This window comes from Alternaria atra, assembly GCF_907166805.1.
Source record: "Alternaria atra isolate CS162 genome assembly, contig: 23, whole genome shotgun sequence".
In the NCBI taxonomy this organism is placed as follows: Eukaryota; Fungi; Ascomycota; class Dothideomycetes; order Pleosporales; family Pleosporaceae; genus Alternaria; species Alternaria atra.
In genome coordinates, this window is record NW_025091321.1 from 1,417,108 (window position 1) to 1,439,804 (window position 22,697).

At 50.7% G+C, this 22,697-nt stretch overlaps 7 protein-coding genes across 7 annotated transcripts; 5 read left to right on the top strand and 2 right to left on the bottom strand.

Annotated features, from left to right (window-relative positions):
• Nucleotides 1–726: 726 nt before the first annotated feature.
• Nucleotides 727–1,598, bottom strand: ALTATR162_LOCUS4063 (uncharacterized protein; the record flags this gene model as incomplete). The annotated part of the gene is made up of 4 exons (XM_043311673.1): nucleotides 727–1,052; nucleotides 1,108–1,176; nucleotides 1,231–1,383; nucleotides 1,439–1,598. The coding sequence occupies 4 exons, from the start codon at nucleotides 1,596–1,598 to the stop codon at nucleotides 727–729; spliced, it is 708 nt and encodes a 235-aa protein (XP_043167608.1).
• A 720-nt stretch (nucleotides 1,599–2,318) lies between these two features.
• ALTATR162_LOCUS4064 (uncharacterized protein) lies at nucleotides 2,319–3,314 on the top strand (the record flags this gene model as incomplete). Its single annotated transcript, XM_043311674.1, has 1 exon — nucleotides 2,319–3,314. One exon carries the CDS (start codon nucleotides 2,319–2,321, stop codon nucleotides 3,312–3,314), a length of 996 nt encoding a protein of 331 aa, XP_043167609.1.
• A 304-nt stretch (nucleotides 3,315–3,618) lies between these two features.
• ALTATR162_LOCUS4065 (uncharacterized protein) lies at nucleotides 3,619–6,783 on the top strand (the record flags this gene model as incomplete). Its single annotated transcript, XM_043311675.1, has 1 exon — nucleotides 3,619–6,783. One exon carries the CDS (start codon nucleotides 3,619–3,621, stop codon nucleotides 6,781–6,783), a length of 3,165 nt encoding a protein of 1,054 aa, XP_043167610.1.
• Nucleotides 6,784–7,402: 619 nt separating this feature from the next.
• On the top strand, nucleotides 7,403–8,143 carry ALTATR162_LOCUS4066 (uncharacterized protein; the record flags this gene model as incomplete). The annotated part of the gene is made up of 3 exons (XM_043311676.1): nucleotides 7,403–7,525; nucleotides 7,590–7,671; nucleotides 7,818–8,143. The coding sequence occupies 3 exons, from the start codon at nucleotides 7,403–7,405 to the stop codon at nucleotides 8,141–8,143; spliced, it is 531 nt and encodes a 176-aa protein (XP_043167611.1).
• A 2,117-nt stretch (nucleotides 8,144–10,260) lies between these two features.
• On the top strand, nucleotides 10,261–12,816 carry ALTATR162_LOCUS4067 (uncharacterized protein; the record flags this gene model as incomplete). The annotated part of the gene is made up of 6 exons (XM_043311677.1): nucleotides 10,261–10,764; nucleotides 10,822–11,409; nucleotides 11,456–11,567; nucleotides 11,617–12,389; nucleotides 12,447–12,669; nucleotides 12,722–12,816. The coding sequence occupies 6 exons, from the start codon at nucleotides 10,261–10,263 to the stop codon at nucleotides 12,814–12,816; spliced, it is 2,295 nt and encodes a 764-aa protein (XP_043167612.1).
• Nucleotides 12,817–13,156: 340 nt separating this feature from the next.
• On the bottom strand, nucleotides 13,157–14,437 carry ALTATR162_LOCUS4068 (uncharacterized protein; the record flags this gene model as incomplete). The annotated part of the gene is made up of 3 exons (XM_043311678.1): nucleotides 13,157–13,613; nucleotides 13,668–14,178; nucleotides 14,230–14,437. 3 exons carry the CDS (start codon nucleotides 14,435–14,437, stop codon nucleotides 13,157–13,159), a joined length of 1,176 nt encoding a protein of 391 aa, XP_043167613.1.
• Nucleotides 14,438–19,161: 4,724 nt separating this feature from the next.
• Nucleotides 19,162–20,032, top strand: ALTATR162_LOCUS4069 (uncharacterized protein; the record flags this gene model as incomplete). The annotated part of the gene is made up of 3 exons (XM_043311679.1): nucleotides 19,162–19,209; nucleotides 19,264–19,671; nucleotides 19,727–20,032. 3 exons carry the CDS (start codon nucleotides 19,162–19,164, stop codon nucleotides 20,030–20,032), a joined length of 762 nt encoding a protein of 253 aa, XP_043167614.1.
• Between the last annotated feature and the right edge of the window lie 2,665 nt (nucleotides 20,033–22,697).

Consider the following 22,697-nt stretch of genomic DNA (forward strand, 5'->3'; position numbering starts at 1 on the left):
ATGCGCTAGACACTCAAGAGCATCCATGGCTCACGTACGTATGATACTAACGAAGAAGAGTAAGCGCCTTTAGCCCAAACTGCTGTTGAAGCAGGGCAGCACAATGCTGCCAACTAGTCTGGGTAGTGATAATCACAATAGAGGTGTATTTTCTAAACCCACATTATGAATCCGTATACATACTTTCCATGACCAAAGTCGCAGCTAGAAACGTCTTGCGTCCCTGCTGCTTAAGCACAAAGTATCCGTGATTATGCATATGGGATGAGCTTCAGTCCTGAAAGAGCATTCTATACCCAAGGACCCTCGAACACAGAAGCAAAAGGCGCAGTACCGGGGCCCCAAATCTTCTGAACATGCTGACTTTTAAGCGTAATTCAGTTCTACTTCAATAACAATTGATTAGTCCGCACAAACTAGGCAACGTCAAATCAGTCAAGGCACATCACGGAATTCGAGACGGACGACAGTCGGCCTATAATGTTTCATACGTTACGAGACATCACTCTAGCCATATGAGTCAAAGCTCCAAAGACTCGGAATCGACAAGTTGCCCCATCGCAGGTGGACATAGTGTCCTGGTATCATTGATATCATAACCACAGCCAAACGTAGCTGTCCAGAGATCATAATGATTCCCCTTCCCATACCACGAATGCATTCATGTCATAATTCATATCCCCCTTTCCCCGTTTCTTGCCTTTTTGTTTTCTGCTTGCAGTCGAACTACCCTTGCATGCCAAATCCAGGCTCAATGCCAGCCTGCTTCAACGCCTTGGCTTTCCGCGAATCGGTTTCCTTTTTCTCTGCTTTTTGGGCCGCTGCCAGCGCCCGCACTTGATCTTCCTCGGCGAACATTGCGCCTTTCGGGTGCTCTTCTCGGTCGAGGTCGACGGTTGCGCATATGGTGACGTTCTCGCCTCTTACAGTCATTACACCAGGAAGCTTGACGTCGTGTATCAGCCAACGTGGGATAGAGGGGTCGGAAGAGGGTGATGCGTCAGGGTTGCGGGCTGCTATTCGCTCGTAGCATTCCGTGAGAACAAGATTGGCTGTATGATGTCAGCTAGTGTGACGGCAGCTTGGGAGGGTTGGTGGTAGACGCACCAAATTGGTCGTATGACCGTAGTATACCAATGTACTCTTTCTCGTCGCGCAGTAACACGTCAACCTTCTCTGGAATATGTCAACATGATATCCTCTGAAGCTCCATGCAAGGTGTTTCCATACTGTCCACCATATCCAGCAGCATTGCCGAAGTCAAGAAGGCCTGCGGTGGGAGATCAACGGGTAGTACTGGCGGCGGCGCCTGCCCTCGTGCACCACCAAGCACATTTGGACCATGTTGCGGTGGTGGAGTGGCACTATATACGCCTTCGTAGCCTGGGGCGGTATTAGCACTGCGCCATTGTGCCTGCCGACGGCGGTGATGCCTCACCAATAGACGGTGATGGCCCTCGTGGAGGCTCTGAGACCTGGGGCTGTAGCTGTCCAGGTGCCTGCATAGAGCGCTGAAGCATAGCATTGAAGTCCGGGGCCATGTTCGGGGCACCTCCAGCCTGCGCGGGGCCTCGGGGTGGGCGCTGATTGAAAGCCATTGTGTGTAGAGTTGCGCAGCGGGTAGGACGATAGCAGTGACGTTTGTTTAGCGGTTGCGAGAGGACGATGGATATGGCGCTACCATGGCGAGGCGGCGTACGTGTTATTCTACCTTCACTCGGTGTTTACGTCGTTGACGCTGCCCTAAATCGCCAACCGTTCGCGTATGCCAAGCCCCGCTAGTCATGAACATTGGAAGGCACGAGTGGTCTACTACCCAACTTCTACTTAGCACTTGTATCTCATTGCACTCAGCCACGACACGAAGAATCCTCTGCCCAAGGCTGGTAGTGTCGTGGAAGGAAGCTCGTGGAAAAGATATCCGTCTACCTGAATAGACGAGTGTTTGCGCGGCTTCAAACATTCAGATCAACGCATTATACGGACATCCTTGCCTTCTTGTAATCATCAAGCGGGAACCTTGATCAGTTTCTCTCGAGTGTGTGACGCTCTCATAATTCTGTTCAGTACCCATCGTTGTGCAGTTGAGAAAGTTAGACTATAGGAATGGGCGAATCGGAGCCGAGCTACGCCGCAACATAGCTACATCAAAGGCTACCCTTCGTCCCTGCGCTCTCTCTTCTTCATCTTCGCTCAATGGTGTTTCTGTCCGCCAGACAATATCAAGTTCCAACATCGGTCTCCGCAACAGCACTCTCTAATCAAAGCCACCGGTAAACCACTCACATTCGATACTTGTGTCCACGAAGGCTGTCGCTATGTTCAGGGTCTTCAGGAATAAATGGATCACACCACCGAAAGAAGTCCACGAGGACTATACTGGAAGGAACATTATTGTCACAGGTGCGACTTCCGGTATCGGTGTAGAGGCAGTCTTCAAGTTTGCAAAACTAGGTGCCGCCAAAGTCATCATCGCAGCACGGGATGTGAAGAAAGGCGAATCGACAAAATCTGCTTTGGAGGCTCGGCTAGGACGCCGCGATCAGCTGGAAGTCTGGGAGTTGGACATGATGTCCTACGACAGCGTAGAGGCCTTTGCAAACCGCGCAAATGAGCTTGACCATCTGGACATAGCGGTGTTGAATGCTGGCACTCGACGAGTCCAGTTCATACAGTCTAGATATGGGTGGGAGGAAGATATACAGGTCAACACACTGTCTACAACCCTCTTGGCCATTTTACTTGTACCGAAACTAAAAGAATCGAAACAACATACTGCTAAAATCCCGATTCTTGAGTTTGTCAACTCTGGTCTGCATCAGAACGCCGTTGTCGCGACAGAGGTCCGTCAAGAAATCAGCGTACTTGACCATTACAACAAGAAAGAAAACCACAAGGAGGGCAGTCAGTACAGCTTCTCCAAAGTCTTCCTCATGTACGCTACAAAGAAGCTTGCCGACGAGATATCGTCAGGCGATGTTATCATCACCAGCATCTGCCCTGGCTGGGTCAATACCGATCTGGGTCGCGATCACTTCTTCCCTGGCGTACACATATTGGCTTTCTTCCTCATCTTTTTGTTCATGAGAACACCTGCTGTTGGAGCGAACATGGTGTTGAGTGGGACGACACAGGGTGAACGTTTGCACGGAAGGTTCTGGCAACACGACAAGATTCAGCCGAACGGACCGAGCTTGACAGGGCCTGAGATGAAGGAGCTGAGTGGGAGGATGTGGGTTGAGATTGTGGATGCATTGAAAAAGGACGTGCCGGGTATTAACAAGGCGGTCGACGTGGCATTATCGAAACGCTGAAACTTGGTGAGTTCATTGCCTAGGGTAGAAGCAGATAATACCATTGAGCGACCTGATACGTAACTGCGCTGTGCAATGATGGTGAATTGCCAAACAAGATGCTGCAAGTGCCAGAATACCCCAGCTGTGGCTGCGTGGCTAAGCACGCCGACTGGCGCACCAGGGCATGCACCTCCACACATGACGTCGTATGTAGCTGAATTGGAGCATCATCAGTGCCTAGAACGTGCGTCTGATGTCTTCAGAGCTTGCGCATATCAATCCTTCAGCAAAGCAGGACAGCTGCAGCCGCTGAATCGGCTGAATGCCCAAATCGCCCTTTCGCCGCAAGCCCGTCGCCCACGCTCCCTATTCTCTCTTCCGCTACCTGTTCCCCAGGAGTCAGGCACGCGCGCGCCTTCACCTCTCCAAACTCCGCCACAAGACGCTCCCTTCACTCAAGCAAAGCGCCAAGTCCCGCATCTACAAATATATCGTCTACCGTCAGGCTGCCAAGGCCCAAGGGAAACAGAGTATCGTCCAGCGCCTGCGAGGCTACACACGGAGGTTGAGCGGCCGAAGCTACCTTGAAGATGCCGCAAGGTTGCGACGACAGCAGATAGCCAAACGTCGCGGAAACACGGAATCAGGCGAGAAGGCAATGACATACCAAGAGAGCTACGAGGCACGAGAGCCTGGGACACGGCGACGGAAGCTGGCTGGCTATCTCAAGGCTGCAAATGAACTCAGGCAGACATATACCCAGCAGTATGCGTCCAACTGGAGCAGCAAGGAGGCGCAATATGACTACGAGGATGACACACCAGGCGGCTTTCCAGATGCAGCCGTTGTTAGAAGCGGCCGGGAGGAGATGATACTCTTCCCGAGCTATGCTCGGAGACACATAAAGAGGAAGCCCGAAGCACAGCCAGGCACTATACAAGAAACCGAAGGCGAAGGGCGCGACGTTCGAGACTCGACCGGGGCCGGCGATGCCGAATTCTGGAAGCAGCAATGGAACAACTACGAGGATGACAACGCAGTCGTTGATGTCGATGTTCGTGGCTGGATATACTCGCCACATAGGGGTCAGATGTCACGGAAGCAGAGGCTTTTCATTGGACTCGCACGGCAGCTTGTTGGTGTACAGGCGCCTGCTACGCCCTCCACGTCGTCTGCGGACAGTAGCCGGGATACAAGCCCACAACGCCATGGCTTTCGCGAACGAGCCCACTTGCGCGACGCTCAACAGGACGAAGCCATCGCAGCCAAGGAAGCTGAGGAAATTCTACGCAGGGGTGAGAGGGAGGCAAGGGCTGCGGCACGCGGCGCCTATAGTGAAAAGCCTGCTAGGGACCTGGACGACACCCAGCTATACCGAACCGAGAGCGGGAGCAGTATGCGACCCAACAACGGCAGGACCCACCAGCTCGCCCACAGCACATCTAAAGACTCAATGAGAAGCGAGGCTAGTATCAAGCCTTTGCAGAAGAGAGGGTCATGGAACCAACCTTCTGAGATGAGCCCGTCAGAACTTGCCGAAGCCAACGCTCGGCTGATGGCTCGCCTGCGACACTTCCTTGCCATACCAATGGCCAATACACCCATCAGTGTCTTCTTCTACAATGAGAAGATATCGAAACAGAGGACTGTGTACACCGACGCCGCAGGACATTTTAGTATGAGCGCGGCTCTAGACTTCGTACCCACCCATGTTCGCATCTTAGCATCAGATAAGCTCTCGGCAACGGAAGAAGTAATCGTTACTGCCTCGCAGGGTATCAGTGTCATCAGTGACATCGACGATACGATAAAGCACTCCGCTATTGGTAGCGGCGCCCGTGAAATCTTTCGCAACGTTTTCATCCGCGATCTCGTTGATCTCACCATCGACGGTGTCAGAGAGTGGTACAACAGGATGGCAGAGCTGGGAGTCAAGTTCCACTATGTCTCCAACTCTCCCTGGCAGTTGTATCCTGTCATATCAAAATATTTCGAGCTAGCTGGATTACCCCCTGGCTCATTCCATCTAAAGCAATACAGTGGTATGCTTCAGGGCATATTCGAGCCTGTGGCTGAGAGAAAGAAGGTTACTCTGGACAAGATCGCAAGAGATTTTCCAGAACGTAACTTCATCTTGATCGGAGATAGTGGTGAGGCTGATCTGGAGGTTTACACAGACTTCGTCCTAGAGAACCCAGGACGAGTCGTTGCCGTCTTCATTCGTGATGTTACCACAACGGATAGCCCGGGCTTCTTCGACCCTTCCACTGGATTTTCACCAGGCGATCGCTCTTCGTCATCGACCCAGCGCACCAGTGGTGGGAGCTCGGCTGCTTCGACTAAGGCTCGACCGCCGTCTGAAGAAACCGATCCTGAATTGAAAGCTGCTATTGCAGCATCATTACGTGACATGGATGCGGACAACAACAACAAGCGTTCCAAGTCGATGTTTCCGCAGATTGATAACGAGCAAAAGCCGAACTTGCCTCAAAGGAGGCCCTCTCCACAAAGCACATTACTGCGAGGTCCTCCAGCCAATCTGATAGACCTATCATCCGACGATGAAGTAAACGATTCGCCTGCGCTAAGGAAATTCAACACTGAAACCCAGGCTGACAACGAACGACATCGTTCATCGGTGGCATCGAACGCAAGTATGAAATCTGCGCCTGCGCCTCCTAAGAAGCCAGTCGCGTTACGAAGCCCGTCGAGCGAGTCTACATCTTTTAATACCGTACCCTCCTCCAACTCACGGCCGCAGCCACCTAAACCCCGAAAGACCTCAACGGCAGTCAGCCAGTCCAGCCCGCTCGCACAGCAAGATGGTGTCTCTAAAAGCGCAAACACTTCAGCACCTTCCAGACCTCCAGTGGGCCCCAAGCCATCTATGAGCTACCAGAGTCAAGCATCACAAGATCAGCAGTCATACGCTGGCATGGCTCGTGACAAGTTGTGGTCTGTCTACAGTAATCTGCCCGCGTTACGATCAACAGACGAGCCTGGCTCCAATGCGTCCAGTTTAGACGTCACCGGTGTTCGTAAAGGCCCGCCTCCACCTCCACCTCGCCGCGGGAACCGCGATACAGCTTCAAGCGCAGCATCCTACGTAAGCTCCAAAGCATCGACAGCGTGGCAACACGCCCCCTCTATACCATATCACACTCGCCCTCAAGTCACGTCTGCGCAAACATCTCAGCCCTTCTCTACTGCCGCGCCGCGGCAAGGTATCAATCGCACTAGCACCGGCAGTACGCTGGACGGTGCTGCGGGCGAACAGTATGGTACGAAGAAGGAGCAGCTTTGGCGCCAGAGATGGGCGCATGCGGAACAAGTTCTCGGCGAGCAGGGTGTAATACTTCGAGGATGGAGGGTAGGAAGCGATATCATGGCCGAGGCAGAGAGGATAATCAAAGATTCAGAGAAGAAGTTCAAGCGAGATGAGCAGAGAAGCGAAGGTAGTAATGGGAAAGCAACCGAACGAAGATAGGACACAACAGTGCTTGAGTCGGTCGGATGATTGCCCTATTAGCGGGGGTCTTGTTGGAGTACACATGAACACGATACTATCCTCCATTCGTACCGCGTATCGAAATCATAGGCATATGACACCACCCTTTTTTTTGCGGTTCTCGTGGCATTGCAAGCTGAGATTAAACTTCTCTTCTCGCTAAGCATTCGATAGCGTCCCAGGAAACCGGAGTGGGAAGGGGGTAGTATACGTTAGCGCACGTGCATTTGTGAGCCAATTCAGGAGTCGTGATGTCATTCCTTCCTACTGGTATCAAAACAAAGCCACTAAGCACACCTGGGCAGGTACATAGTCGGAACGCGACCGCGACGCGACTGTTTCCCGCCTACGAATTGAACTCTTACTTCTACTACTTATACCAAATCGACCAATCTTTTGTTGTAACAATTATTGCAAAATGTATGTAGGCGTGGCTTTTTTTTTTCGTGTCGCGATGGTGACTTTGCGCCGTATTGTCGTTGGCCTCGTGCGCGCGTTTGAGAAGGGCTCCAAGGCTTTTTACGCTTGATTGTGTGCAGAATTTACGATGTCAATTTGAAGATATACATATTGAACATGTGCTGACTATGAGTGTCCCATGCATAGGCCATCTAGCAAGGGAAAGCCAACAGACCCTAAGCTCAGAGAGAAAGTGAAGGAGGAGGTCAAGAACGAGACGAATAAGGACGGTGGCGGAAAGGGACAATGGAGTGCTTGGAAGGTGGGTTTGAAGTTGTTTATGATAGAGGCGTATTGCTTTGTACATGGACTAATGCGGCATGTAGGCTAGCAAGCTCTCCAAAGAGTATGAGAAGAAGGGTGGAGGTTACGAAAACGAAGCCGGAAGCAAGAACGAGCCGAAGAAAGGTGCCCCACAACAAAAGTCCAAGGGCAAGAAGAAGACCGAAGAGAAGGAGGAGAAACAGGAAGAAAAGGAGGAAGAGGAGGAGGAGGAGGAGGAGGAGGAGGAGGGGGGAGGGAGGAGGAGGAGGAGGAAGAGACAGAGAAGGCAGATGAGAAAGAGCCGTCGAATGAAGATGACAAAGACGAGGAGAAGGAAAACAACGATGGTGAGGAGGAAGCTCCTCCAAGTGCGCAGAAGCCCAAAGCCAATACCGGTGCAAAGAAGACGGGTACCAAAACTGGTGCCAAGAAAGCAGAGAAGACTGCTGAACCCAAGAAGGCAGTCGCACCGAAGAAGCAAGCAAAAGAGAGAACGGAGGGCACGAGAAAGTCAACAAGGGTTGCTGGAAAGAGGAAGACGTATGACGAAGATGAAGATGACGGTGAGGAAGAAGACAAGTCTACCAAGGCTAAGGCGAAGAAGAGCAAGTCCTGATTATGCGGCGCGCATCCCCATCGGTGTTGTATTCACACGAACAAGTATATGATACTTGGTAAGGAAGCTATGCCTTCTTCCATCCATCCGGCATCATCCGTGACCAATGCAGATGACCGAATGGGTATAATAGACAGTTTAATTTATTTCCGAGATGTTCATAATGAATGAGACCTGCCTTTCGGCTCAAGCTTCTCCATGCACTCTTTTGTCGTCATCCCTACTAAGCTTACTCGCCCCTGCCTGACCGGAAACTCTAAGGCCGACAAGATAATCCGCACCGATGAGACTAATATCAACCTCACCACACTTTACGCCCTAGCCTCACTGTCCAACGTGGTTACAGATCGCCAAGATCTCACACCGATGATGTTGCTGATGCCGAGCTCGAGATAGTCGGACTCTCCGAACGAGTCACGATGCGTCCGGAATCGGATTTACCGCCGGGCAAGCGCACCCCGATCCTGCAGTTCAAATTTGGGGTCAGCGCTCCTCCGCGTGCACTTTCGGTCTTTTGATCTTACCAGAGCTCAAAACCAGCAGTATGTAGATTGTCTTGTTGCGCTTGTCGCGTCGATGTCGCCAAGGGCGTGTAACGCACATAATCTCGTTCCTGGAATCCGGCTTTCGAGACCACCGTGGCACCACAAGGCGTAGCGGATACTCCCTGGATCATATTAACCGAACAGCCTTCGTTCTGATCTAGTCGCACTTACCAACAGTGCGTTGTCGAGATCTGCTAATTGGGTGCAAAAGCTCACAAGCCTTCGTGCATGACCTCTACGCCAATAAAATGGTACCACTGCTAGAGTGCAGAGACGCATTTTGCCCTCAAGATGCCTATCGTCTCGCCGTCAGCATTCTCCGTTTAGACATTTCGATCATGCATACTCGAGCTTCGCTGGACGCGTGACCGCATTGTAGATCTCTACAGCTTCAATACTCTGATCTCTTTCAAGGTCCTGGACGTTCAACCGCTCATTGAGGCTAGTAAGCACGCCTGGAGGCTGGAACTTGTGGGTGTATACAGATTCAGATTTGAGCTGGATACTGCATACTCCTATGATGCCTCGTCGTCTCCGCGTTATCGACTTGAAAGACCCCCGTAATGCGTCGTAGACATGCTTAGATTCGTCTTCGTCGAGGACGTCTTCTGCAACAAGCACTACGCATGTGGGATCTTTCATGGCTTTCTCATACTGAACAAAATAAGACGCTATCGTGTCCGAAGGGAACTGTCGATAATGAACACGCTGAAATTTGAACGTGGGTGATGAAAAGAACGCGGCAGCCGCAACAAGTGAGATGCGATCCAAATCATCTGGTGTGGCTAGGCGTACACCTTCTACAGATGGAAAAAGCATCACTACGCCCCGGTAATAGCAACGCAACGCAGTATTCGGTTCGGGAACATGTGTCGGAATCCAATCTTGCAGCTCATTTAAAGCAATGCGGTATCGCACCAAGGCATGCTTACTCCGAGGAATGAAGGAAGGCAATCCAAGGTTTTTTGACGATCACAAGCTTGCACTACACCATTACACGTGGTAATGCATAAAGCAAGTTGAGACATTGAAGCCGGGTTAGTATCTTGATTGAAGTTGGGTACTAGCGATTGGATGGGACAGAATTCCGTAGTTGAATACGTAGATTTGCCTTGCCGTCTTACAGGCGATTTTCCGGATTGAAGAAGCTCGATACGACTTGTGGGTGGACTTGGTCGACACAACAATAAGAACCACGAAGACAAGACTGGGCATAACAAGCACACGGAATATCAACAATGGGCTGTTTAGACGCGGGAGTAAGACGAAAGTTGTGTGTTTGTTCGGTACGCGAGGCAGGTTTGCGGGGAGATGCAGCCCTAACGGAAGCTAAGACATGCATGGCACCGACACCATGAACCAGTGTGGTTCTCGACCTGCCTTTGGTGCCTCCTCGAGCCTTCCTACCATCGAACTCGAAAAGCAACGATCTACCGTGTAGGCTTTGCTTTACGGCCCAGGCCGCTATCGTTCCCTGCTACACGGATCTTGCTCATTACCTCTAAGCGAATGAGCGACACGCACCCTCGCGACACGTCCTCTGAAGTTGTACGCAGTCAGCCGCAGCCCTCCATGTCTACCACCAGTTCGCAGTACAGGAATGCCGCCCAAACTCCTTCGCACTACCAGGACTTCCCCACAAGCAACCACGACCCGTTGTATGGTTTGGGGCCATGGCAGCAACATCATAACGCTCCCAGCCACGACTCGTACGTTGCCGGCCCGTCAACGGCGCAATTCCTACATTACCCTACGGTCGGAGTCGATTCCGCTGGCTCGCACCCGCAGTCTGCACCAACTGCCTGGTCTGGTTACGTCAGACAAACACCTCTGGAATGGCAGCATGCTGGACCAGAGCAGAACTACACGACGCGCTCACCTGTCCCCTATTGCGATGCGGAGGGGACCGCGCCCGTGCCGCACCAACTTCCCACTGTTTCGCGCCACTATCAGCAGCAGCAGCAACACCACTATCAGCAGCAACCAGCGCTAAGTTTGGGACACCCATTACCCCTGGCCTCTCAGGACCATGCGTTTCGAAGTACAGACCGCTTTCACGAGCTGCGCATTTCGTCAGTAAGTGCACACAAGCAACGTTGTACCCTGCACTAGGTTCGCGACTAAGTCTTCCAGGAGCCCCCCGCCAATACGGCAGACCCACCATACTCGAATCATGCTCAGAAGTTACCTCCAGTCCCACAACTGTCGCATTCACAACCGCAGGCTGTTCTGTTGCACACCAACAACGCGCCACAGGTACCATTGCATCATGATGTCTCCTGGGAAGCGCACCAGCAGTATTCGGGTAATGTTGGCGATGTCGTTACCACCAGAGCTCCAGATGCGAGACATCATAGCTCGTCTACTATCCCTTGGCCTATAGTTGACCCAGCCGAAGCTTCCAATGTGTCCGCTGCTTATGAGCCGCCTCAAAGTATGCGTCGAGAATGGAACGTCGCCGAAGCACCACCTGAGCAGGAACTTTTTCCACAGCATCCGGTCCCAGTCGAGCATATGGATCGAGCAGGCCAGTTACTAGCTCAGCATAGGCCACCACCGAAGAAGAAAGCAGCCAAGGTCCCTTCATCTTTCGTTGAACGACAGGAGAAGCTGAAGGTGTCCAAGCGGAAAGGCCCTCTCCAGGACAGGCAAAGGGAGAAGACCCATACTATGCGCAAGACCAAGCGCATATGCGTCCGTTGTAGATTCTACAAATCTGGAGTATGTATATCCCTCACGAAAACAAATCTAAGACTAACGTACGTAGTGTGACGAAGGAGACCCGTGTGAAAAGTGTGAGAAGATCACAGGCCACGCCAGGTCATTTCGTGAGCCGTGTTACAGAGAGCATCTCGAAGATACAAGTCTTATACGTCGGTGTAAGTCATTACAGTGCCTCTAACATGTAACGTTCTCACTGTCGAACAGGCAATGGTCGTGAGCACCAAGAGGAAGCCGAATTCCTCGGTTACGACTGGCTACACAACAGTCAACTCTACGAAATGGAGATCATCTGGAACCTTCCCGGCTACGGCCCTATACCGAATGCACAGCCTTTGCGCATCGCCTTTCGACCATACAGCCCGACACGCGGTTCACTTGATGTAGCGACATCTGTCTGGTCAAATAGGGATGGACAAGTGCCGTCCGTCGAGCAGCCGGCATACGCCATATACGATACTGCGAATCTCGTCCTGGCCTACGAACGCTACTTCTCCAGCCTTCAGCCTGCGATTGAAGAGTGGATTTTTGCTCGAATTCGGCAGGATGAAGTCGCTTATCATACCTATCAGGAAGTGGTACGCATGCGAAGGGTAACTGGAAGCAAAGCCCTCGACCTTGCAATGCGACTCCAGTGTCTCTCGGTTGTCTCGCAGGGATATGGCTCGGTCTTCTCGGAGAACATACCTGGTATACGCGAGTACGACTATCGAAGACTTGGTCGTAGCGACTATGAAGCATACGACCGAAACTCATGCGATCGCCCGCTTCCTGGCGCCATAACTCACCAGATGGATGTTGCGGCTGTGAAATATCTCCGCAAATTGGAAAAGCTTTTCGTCAAGGAGCTAGCGACGCTGATTTTCAAGCCCAGAATCAAGCCTTGGTATGAGCTTTTCCTGGCATTCTATGTCATTTTCTGGAACCTTGAGTACATCCATCACGGCGCGCAAGACTACATCAAGTCGAAGAATGGCACGGTAAGTTTGGCGAGAGTTTTTTTTGGGTAAAGATTTTGCTTCGTCTAACTCCGCTAGTTGATCGAAAACCAGGTCAGCAACGTAGTGACCACTCAGATCAAGAAGTGGGAATTTGCTTTTCCAGTCCTGCTATATCACTGGCGCTGCATCCTCCGCGGCTACTCGCCCTTCAAGTTAGCACGCGACAATCCGGAAGAACTCCGGGAGCGAGGTCATATTGATGCCGAAGGATTCGCATATGTCACACTCATTGCGAATCTATTTGACCGAAATAAGCCCGGTAAGTTGGTACCGTAGATCCGCTACTGCAAGTCATCTGTTAACCAGCATAGATCGCTTCCAGCCGCCGCTTACCGGGTTTGCCGCAACGCACTGGTCCACATCAAGTGAATGGATCGTAAAGCTTTTCAAGGAAGCTGGAGCGTAACGTTCCGCCCGCGTCATGTTGTTCCACCATATTTTTTGATACCCAGTCATGAGAAATGGCTATCGCGAGTCATTTTCTAGCCTGCTAAATACGAATTGCGGTTCTATTGAGAGAGAGGCGCGAAATGAATCTGATGAATATTTGAGTGTGTCTACCGTTGGTCTAGTTAACAGAGAGATACTGAAAGGAAAGACTATGGATACAGAAAAAAAGCTACACAAACCCTCACATTAAAGTCGCAAGATGTGTGACAATTTGACAATGCCGTTCTAACTGCCATTACGCCTGTTGGGATCTTGCGGATAAAATTCCTCCCTTAAGTTAGTCATCACGGCAGTGTCTAGCCGTGGCTCTCGCGGCCGCTGATGCAGCGCCATGGGTCTGTGTCAAAGACAGGGAGGCTCTGAGGTCTGCCGGGAGTGAACGGATCGTCAAAGTTGTTACGGAAGCTAACCGGCTTCTCCCAAGCGTTTGTGGAATCGCGGAGGAACATGCGCAAAAGGTGCCGGGTACTAGCCTGACCGTCGATGCCACGGTACTCTGCGCGAGCGTGCATGACAGAAAGGTTATGGAGGAATTGGATGTCGCCCTGCTTCCGGTCGACTTTAGTGGAGAAGCGCTTGGCTAGCTCTTCAACGGCATGCATTGCATGCAGCTGCTTCCGAGTAACCTTTGGCATGCTCGTATCACGCGGGATGGTATCAGTACCAAGAAGTGGAGCCTTGACTAGCTGGCACATGGGTTTGCCCTTGGAGAAAAAGAGCGTAGGACCCAATTCGAGGTAAGGCGCTCCATCCCTGAAGTAAATTAGCAAACTTCCTTAACATCAGATACGACAAGGCCAAGCTTACTTTTGCTTTAGCTCAAAGGGCCAATTGGGCTCCGCCATCGTCTCCAGTACTTCTGGGTCCTTCTCGAGAAGCTCATTGTAAATTTTCGAAAAGCTCACAACGAATTGCTCGCCGCCAGCATTAGGACCGCCGTCGTCGCGTACATACAGAGCGATGACGTCACCAGAGAAGCGGTCACTGTGAAAATCCATGGCCGCAGTGATCTTGGAGCCGGCGAGACCTATGTCTTTACAGTCTTTTGGAACTGTCTTCTTGGTGGCGTCGAGAACGTGACTCAGTGTTTGGTTGGCATAAGAATCGGTTGCTCGTTCTGGGCAGACGTATGAGCATACGCCCGCAAAAGCAATAACAGCCTCTTCGTCGTTGAGGTAAGCACTATCCAGACCCCGGAGCACGACCACGTTTCTACCGTGGTGAATCTCTTTGCTGATTGAGGAGAGCCTGCTAGCCAATCCCGGGTTGCCGAGATCAAAACTTTTCTGGTTTATCTTTGTCCGCGGAAGGCGCGAGACTGGAGGCGTAAATTAGCATGTGCGCATAATAATCAACGAGGAGTACTCACGCTTGAACTTGATAATGGCGGCTCTTATATCCCGAATATCGCGGTCGTTAAGGTTGACTACGTACTCGGCTGGGTTCAGCTCGTCCCCTTGCCATACCATGGGTCCTGTCACAGCTGGGGCAAGTTTATCAGGAGAACTGAATATGGACGAAGAGTTACTGTGCAAACTCTCAAAAGAGGATCTCGCACTGAGTGCGGGAGACGACATGTTGACTGATCGGTTACTGTGGATGTTTCGTTGTAGAGTGAGGTTCAAATTGAATATTCTAAAGTTCGTATTGATCGACTGTAGGTGCGTTTGTAGATGTAGTTGTAATGTTGCGATTCAGGAGTGAGCCTGAGGAAGGCGTTCTTATACCGCATTCTCGATGAATGGGGTTCTCTTGAGGATGTTCATCGCGTAATCGCACGCCGCCGTTGTCACGGTGTGTGAATTTAGAGCTGACGGAGCCGCACTTGCTAACGAGAGACTGACATCGAATTTTAGTCGCCGGACCATTGGAACAGGGCCGAAAGCTATTCCCGCTAGCCTGGACGGTTGCGGGTGGGTGGGTGACCATGTACCTATGTGTATCCTTCCCGTCTTATCGTGATTCGTCACCTGATGCCATATACGCTAATGCCTGCCAGTCAGCCGCCGCGGCAGTGGGAAAATCTTCACTGAACCACCCTACAACTCGGGTCTAAACGCTCATGAGGGGGGGAGGGGGACGCAGCGGAACGCATCGAAGCTTTGCCACACAGGCGAAATTGGGTCTTCTGCCTCCACCAACTTCTCCACCGCACTGATCAGACCTGCTTACTGGCAGGTTCTTCCTCGGGAGAATCATGTGGCCCCATGATTGCCACAAAATTCACTCTAAGGATCGTACTTCAAAGCTCGCGAAGGCATGCCGGTGGCAGAAAGCGATGCGATGCGAAGGCCCGCCGGAACGTGGCTCTGATATTGATAGACGTTCGCGCGGCACATCGAAACTTCGATGTGTGCATGCGATCCTTGAAGAAGCTTGACCTATAAAAAGCAGGCACTTCCTGATTTGCATCAGCCCTATGTCAAAGAGCTTACCATTGTTAGGTATAGTAAGTCGTCACTATTCGCCCAGCTCCTGCACATGCACGTGGATTGAAACAGGCAGGCCTGATATCTTCATCGGATCTTATCTCCATGCTCAACTCGTGAAATGTCAGCATGTGGTCGAAAGCACTAATTTCTGATCTGAGACCTATCCCGCGATTTGCGAAGGTGATGGCAAGGATTCTTGTACCTCAGTATTGAGCCTTGGCCTTTCACCGTACTTGATGAACAGCCCATAAACCAACATACGACTACCATACATGACAGCAGCTGTGGCTCACCGGAATCTCTCTGCAACCAGACGGCATGATAGCGTGTTGCTGGGCAATATGGGCAGCGGTGGTCCGGGCCACGCTGCAGCTCCAATGCAAGACGCCTCGGAACCGCCCATCTGCGACCACGTTGAGCTGCGCAACGGTCAGGGTCTGCAGATATATGCGCTTTATTGGCCAAATAGGTTCAAGTTGCACTGCCGAGCCCTCAGCTTACGAGGGTGACCTTTTGCTATTGGTGTATTCCAGTATTTACAGTGTCTGCACCCCTCCCATGCCAACACATCCTAGTGTCGCATCTGTTGGGCCCAGGGTTGCAGTAGTCGAATTCCGAAGGATACGGCCTACGTAAAAGAACCATCTCCGGTGATCGCGCTATGACCTGTATACCTTTAATTGATCGAATGATGCAGTTATCTACTCATAGTTGAGGCATTCGTTTCTTCTCAACCGCTCTGATCACAATTATCGGGAAAGCTTATGTGTACTGGAGGGCACTCCCGTATCGAGATCTAGCTCACCGCTAAATGCGACTGGACTTTGCCTGATAGGAATATGACACATCCGCTGCCGGGCCGTTCGCTTGTCACACGCATGTAGTGAAGAGCTAGAGCGCTTGAAGAAGGGCGTACTGCACTACGCATGACTAGGGCGGCATCTTTACCGTAGCCTCATGACATACCTTAATAAGGGTACTTCAACTGCGCATCGGTTTAGTGCCGTATATTGTAGGCGTGATCAGCTACATCCGCTGTAGCCTTCATAATGTGCGTAATTATTGCATGAACGTGCAGCTAGTCGGCCAGGTATGTTGAGGAGATCACGCCAGTTGCAGCGTCTAGCTCGCTTCTGAGTATAATATGGTCCTTTGTACTCAGCCTTGCGGCGCGTCCCCAACTTCATTGCTTGCATAACGTTATATTTGCACTGGCTCGGCTCCGACTGCTTCTGGGAAGTCGGCAAGAGGCATGTTGTCTTTTTACAGACATATACATCCGTAATTACACACGTGGGTCGTTGTGGGGTCGGATCAATATCTGTATCGGGATGCATGTGTATTCGATTGGCAATTTCACCCTAGATTCGCAGGTGGCTGTCATGCCACCAACAGATGGGGTAATATTAACATCGGCTCAGCGTTGATAGTGCTCTAGACCTGGCTGTGCTTGGAATAAGCACATAACCCTTTGGATACCATGTTGATCCCGTACTGAAGGAAACTTGGATTAATGAAAAGCCTGCTCGCAGCGTCAGCTGAGCTAAGTATGCTCAGTCATAACCGACCTCCTATGTGAACTTGTCTGATGCGCCATTCCTCTGATTTTATTGCGATACATGTGAGCTTTAATGGGTTACTGTTAAATTGCGGCACAAGCTCAAGAGGAAATTCGGCCCAGTCTCACTAGCGTGTAGTCGGTGAAGTAGAGGTAGCTTGCGCGCTTATAATGTGGCGCATACGTCGGGCAAGCTCGCCGAGTCTCAAGACTGTAACTCTCGCTAATTCGAATGGGCCTGGTCGCGAGCACTGCCGAGTTGAGCATTGTGCTTCCACTCCTTCGCCATAGCCACACGCGAGGCTGCCTGGGCCTGTGAGGAACAAAATAAGTATACGTTTCGTCGAAGGAGTACGTCTCGTACATAACCAGTACGATCTTCAGGACATGTTGTGTTAAATATGTCGGGCTCAAATGCTGAACTAATTCTTTCGATGCGTAGTAGCTCCCATTTCTTTCTAGCCTGCCCACGCTCCTACATCCAGAGCATCTGACGACATCTATACATGAGGAGCAGCAGTTTTGGTCACGAAAGTGAACCGTTGGTACCCATAGATGCGGGAGATCTTGCCGAACCTAACGGATGAGCATCCGTAGGGCCAGACATGAGTTCGTGGGTCAGTACTGCACTGCTTTCTCGCTTGAGGCTGTATGGACATGGAGAAGAGCGCGTATAACGACCGTGACGACATGATGTTCCAATGAGGAGATCTCGTTTGTGGCTGCTGATCGGTGAGCGAAACCTGGAGTGAAACACGAGGTGGGGCCAGGGGATGCCGGATCGAGAATATCGCAATTTTCGTGATGGTTTATGAGCTGCGCCCCTGCGAAGAGGCTATCGACGATCCTATGTAAGAGGAGGAGTTGGGAAAGAAGTTAGATTTCCTTACAGGCGTAGCGACCTCGGCCTTGTTCATATTCGCTATTAGCTTGCTCTTAGTAGCCAATCAATATCCTAGTCGGCTCTTCCGTTAGTGTCAGCAGGGGTCCGAGCACATGGCCTTTTCATGCACGTCACAGGCGCTATAGATGCTAGCCCCGGCGCGTACCCATAGATACAGGGAGAACTACCCCAACGCTTGGGCGCATCACAAAAGGCAGGCGCAGACGCCTGCCTTTGCTGATTCTTATCTACAGTACCACGCTCCTTAAATCTCTTTCTTGTCGACATCAATATTTATAGGTATAGTGCCCTTCGCACAGGAGCTTTAGTACGCTACGATATCAGCATTGAGTCGACTCTCGATCTCTCTGATGAGGAGAGTTGGTAACCAGAAGAACAGAGCTGAAAATTCCACCACGAGAATCACACTAACTGGAATCGTATGTCATCATGATACGCCCTGAAACGATTCACCACGCAAACGATGATTAATCATAGCTAATCTTAACTAATGCCGGGACGCTACATCTCTTCTTATATAACACGTTCCTTACCTCAGGGTCTCTTAGCTCACTTCGGCTTCATGCCGACTTCCTAGGATGCAAAACTACACATGATATTGTGACTGGGTAGCTATCTCAATGTCTGAGGATCTGGTGTGGGTATGCGAAGGTCTAGACCGCACTGGAACTTCAAAAGAGGAATGAGGGGGTGTGAAGAACAGAGGGACTTCGGGTGTACGGCGAATTTGGGCCAAGTTGGTGTAGGATTCTACTGGCCTGAACCCTACCAATTTCGTTGTACGCGTACTACCATGCGCATGAGAGCCAAGACCAGTATGCCGAGATCACAGAGTGCGAGACTGTGACCCCCAAAGCTTTGCCTGGAGACTGGATAAGAAAAGGGAACTCGTAACGAAGAACCGTCCACTGCTCGGGCAGTCGAGATACAGCTCCGTCTTCACTTTTTCGAAACAATCTAATCACTCGACTCTGTCTCCAAAGCAGCTCAACACGGTCACTATAACTCGTGAGGTATTCAATAGGTTCCGTATTCTGTCGGTCTTTCCTGAAGGATAAGAGACGACGTCATATCTACCACTCTCTGGCTTTAAGATTCCAACAGGAATGTCAGCAATTGTAACAGGTATACAGAAATTGTTGACCCCGTAATATCAATGGGTATATATATGTATACGTATCTTTACACCTGAACCAGTCAACCGTAGTGTCGACATTGAAAGACATTCTGTGGCAAACAGTATATCAGGATATATCGGAGATAACAAGCAATCTTCGCTGTAGACGCCACTCCCCGCATAGCCAGTCATGATGCAATCAGCGAGGATCAAGCCTCGGCGAACAGAACAACAGCAACGAGACTCTAGAGCAAGATCAATCTTTGGTAATCCTCGAAAAGAACTTAACAATGCCGCCCTCGGGTCTTGCCATTCTCATCGGAGCCGGTCCTGCTACTGTAGGTTGTCCAGTAAACGCAACAGCATACATATGATTCTAACGCCAAGCTTAGGGCACAGGAATTGCACGAATCCTCTCATCTCCAAAACACGGTAACCTCGCCGTTGCGCTGCTAGCCAGGCGTCCTGAAAACCTGCAAACCGTCATCTCCAAAGTCCACTCCACCAACGAAAACGCGATACTCGAAGCATTCCCGAGCGACACCTCAAAGGAATCTTTGGAGAAGGCTTTCGCAGATATAAAGGCACACGAGAGCTTCGAGGGCCTAAAGCTGAAGCTGGCGATATACAGTATCAAGCATTCGAGCAAGAAGCCGTTCTTGGAGGAGACAAGGGAAGACTTTGAAGAAAGTTTGGAGACGTATGTTGGTGGAGCATTCACATTTGCACAGGAGAGTCTGAAGAGGTTCTTCGTGGATCATGGGGAGGCGGGCTTGATGGATGGAGCGGAGAAGAAGGGCGTAAGCATGACCTTCAACATCACGATGTTGGTATGAAACTAATCATGTTTAACAGACCCTCATATTCACCGGCACTCTTGGTGCGCTCCGATGTAATGCACAATTCGCTGCGTATGGTGCTAGTCGCGCGTCCGTTCGTCAACTGGCGCAGACATTGGCTCGCGAAATGAGCGAGAAGGGAGTACATGTCGTACATACGATTGGCAATGGCGCGATTGTAGATGAAGATGGAGAAGATCAGAAGGTGGGCAAGAAGATGAGCGCCGATGCGGTTGGCGAGACTTATCTTTGGCTACATCAGCAGAAGCCTTGCCTGTGGACTCATGAGCTGGACATGAGACCCGCCTGTGAGAAGTTCTAGACATTCCATACAGAAGATGATAGTAGTATTCAAGGAGATCTATAGCGCCATGATGCAAACGAGTGTACAGGCAGCAGATAGCCACTATGAAAGTATAGAAATCAAGACAGCGATCAACACCGTCACCAATACATCTATAAGCTGATCATTCCTCTAACTCATCGAGCTGGTGGCTGCGACCAACGTCCTAACATCTGGCCAAGAGCCCAGTTCCATTCGTTGATGAAAGCGTTAGTGAGTTGGGTAATTTGCTCAGCAGAAGGCGTACGGCCTGCCCACATGGCCGGCTGCAACGCCTGATAATGCGCATAGTATAGAAGAAGCTGGCTGTTTTGGCATCAACAAGGTTCCTTGCAAGTTGGTGTATGTCCTGGCGAACGTACTCAGTTTGTATCTTGTTCAGAACTAACCAACATAAGTTCCACGAACGGTTACTTGCAGGATCGGCGTAGACACGCCTTTTCGCTTCGTCCAGGGCGTCGGAACTTGGACGGTATCAGCTTATACACTGGAAGCGATCATGTGCGTTACTAGAACATGTTGAGGGCAACTCACCTGAAAGGATAGTTTCTTGTCAGACCGCGGAGCTCGGTCAACAAGCTGTGCGATTCAACGTAGTACTTCCCTGGTAAGCAATTTTAGTCTTCTGTTCCAAACTGGCCAGGTCTGTATACGCTTACAAGCCGATGTCATGGGTTCACTGCAGTCTGGTGTACCGAGCTTTGCAAAAGCCTGCTCGACGCGGACAAGTTCAGCTATGGTATTGAACTGGTGGGATCGTAGCGCTTGGATGTATTGTGCCTTTTCAGCCTATTGCAACACAATATCAGCAAGACTAAGATCGAAGTCCATACAGCGAATGGAAACATACGGAGGTGATTTTTCGTGTAGAAGACATCCTGGCAAACTCTAGTACTCTATATCTGCGCGCTGGTGGATTGCTGTATTCACTGTGCTCGGTGTCGATGGAGGATGTAGAGTGAGTGGACATGTATTAGCGATCGAAGCTGAACTGGACTGGCTAGGTGACGTCGAAGTTGATGTAGGTAGAGATATGAGAGAAGCTGCTTGCTGTGATAAATCCATCAGTTAGTAGAGATAGCTGCAGTGTTATATAGGAATCTTCCAGTGCTCATGTAGTTATGGTGCATGACTCTCGCAACTATAGTCCAGTCATGCTGGATGTGTGTATGTCGTGAGGCAGTTCAGGAGCCAGCAGCCAAGATCGTATGCAATCAAACTCCTAGAGGTCAGATTTGGACGCCATATCGTCATAAAAGCTCACAGTAGTCCAAGACATCAGTGCCAAGTGTGCATAGACAGCTGTGTATGATCAAATGTGGAAGATCAAGTAAGATTCCGGATCCTATAGGTATGAGAATGATCAGCCTCGTCCTTTTGAGAGTCTCCGTGCGCTTGAGATATATACTATAAAGTTAATATTTCCATTCTGATAGGCCGTTGACTTGCATCAAAAGGTCTGCGGCACATCAAACGCAAGTGCTATGGTCAGATTATAGGTCATGGATAAGGGCTATGTGACTTGCTTGTGGGTCCAGCGGCCCGGTAGATCTGAGCCAGTGAGTTTTGTAGGGATACTATGATGCTAATAGCCACGGACCCGATGCCGAGAGAGTGGGAAGATCGCTCATTGGTGGTGTATTCGATATTGTCCAGCCTTGCGAGCAAAAGTGGGTCCACAGCAGAGTCTAAAATAACATCATCGCCGTTGGCAATGCGGAGAAAACTATGTATCTAGTTAATGCTATGTTGAAAATTGACAGGTAGCGTAGTAGCTGAGCTCGATGATGTAGAGATATGGAGTTGATCAGGTAGGCGCAATCCTAACGGAGACTGCGAAACATGTTCGGAAAGTCGACTTTCCGTCGTATATCTGGATACGTCTGTGTGATCAAGAACAGCTAAGCAAAATCGGTCGTCGTGAGGCTGAGGCTGATTTCTACCCGTCTCCGTGCTGATGGTAGAAGAACCAGGACAATCGGATTTGTCCGCTGTGGCTGGTCTAGCCTGTGGCTGAGCACCGTTCCTTCTACAACTTCACCGCTGTTACCTACAAATCCTGATGTAATTCAAGAATGCCAACAAGAGCGCTATCCGGATAACATCGTTTCCGAACGATGCCTGACAAATGCGCTGCTGAGCAACTAGGCGTTCTGCGTTCCATGTTTGGAAATGTCCTCGAACACAACGAACCTACACCATTCATCCCATCAGCCAGAGGCATAAGCACGGCGTGGAACCTCCCTCCCGGATCGCGCGACCCTGCAAAAGGGCTAGTAGTCCCTAACAAATCGACATCACTTTTCTTGGGGCTTCTTACTGGTTCTCGACAGGCGCATGCGGATAGGTCCCTGAGGCTGAAATCCGCTCATCAGCCAGCCCATGTCAGAAAGAGCCTCAAGGTACCTAAGCTAACGTCCACGTGCACACAACTGGACGCAGCTACATTAAGCATCTGATGATCGTCCGCTAGAAGTTATGCTTGTTGCATCTCACCTCATCTCACAAGGCTACTGTGAAGTTGCCGCCAGTGCTCGAAGCCTGGAAGACGAATGCGCCAATGAAAGTAAGTCAACATACCAAGTGGTAGGTGAGTCTCTCATCCAATCTCACACATATGACATGTTGGAGCTGAGTTGTGCTA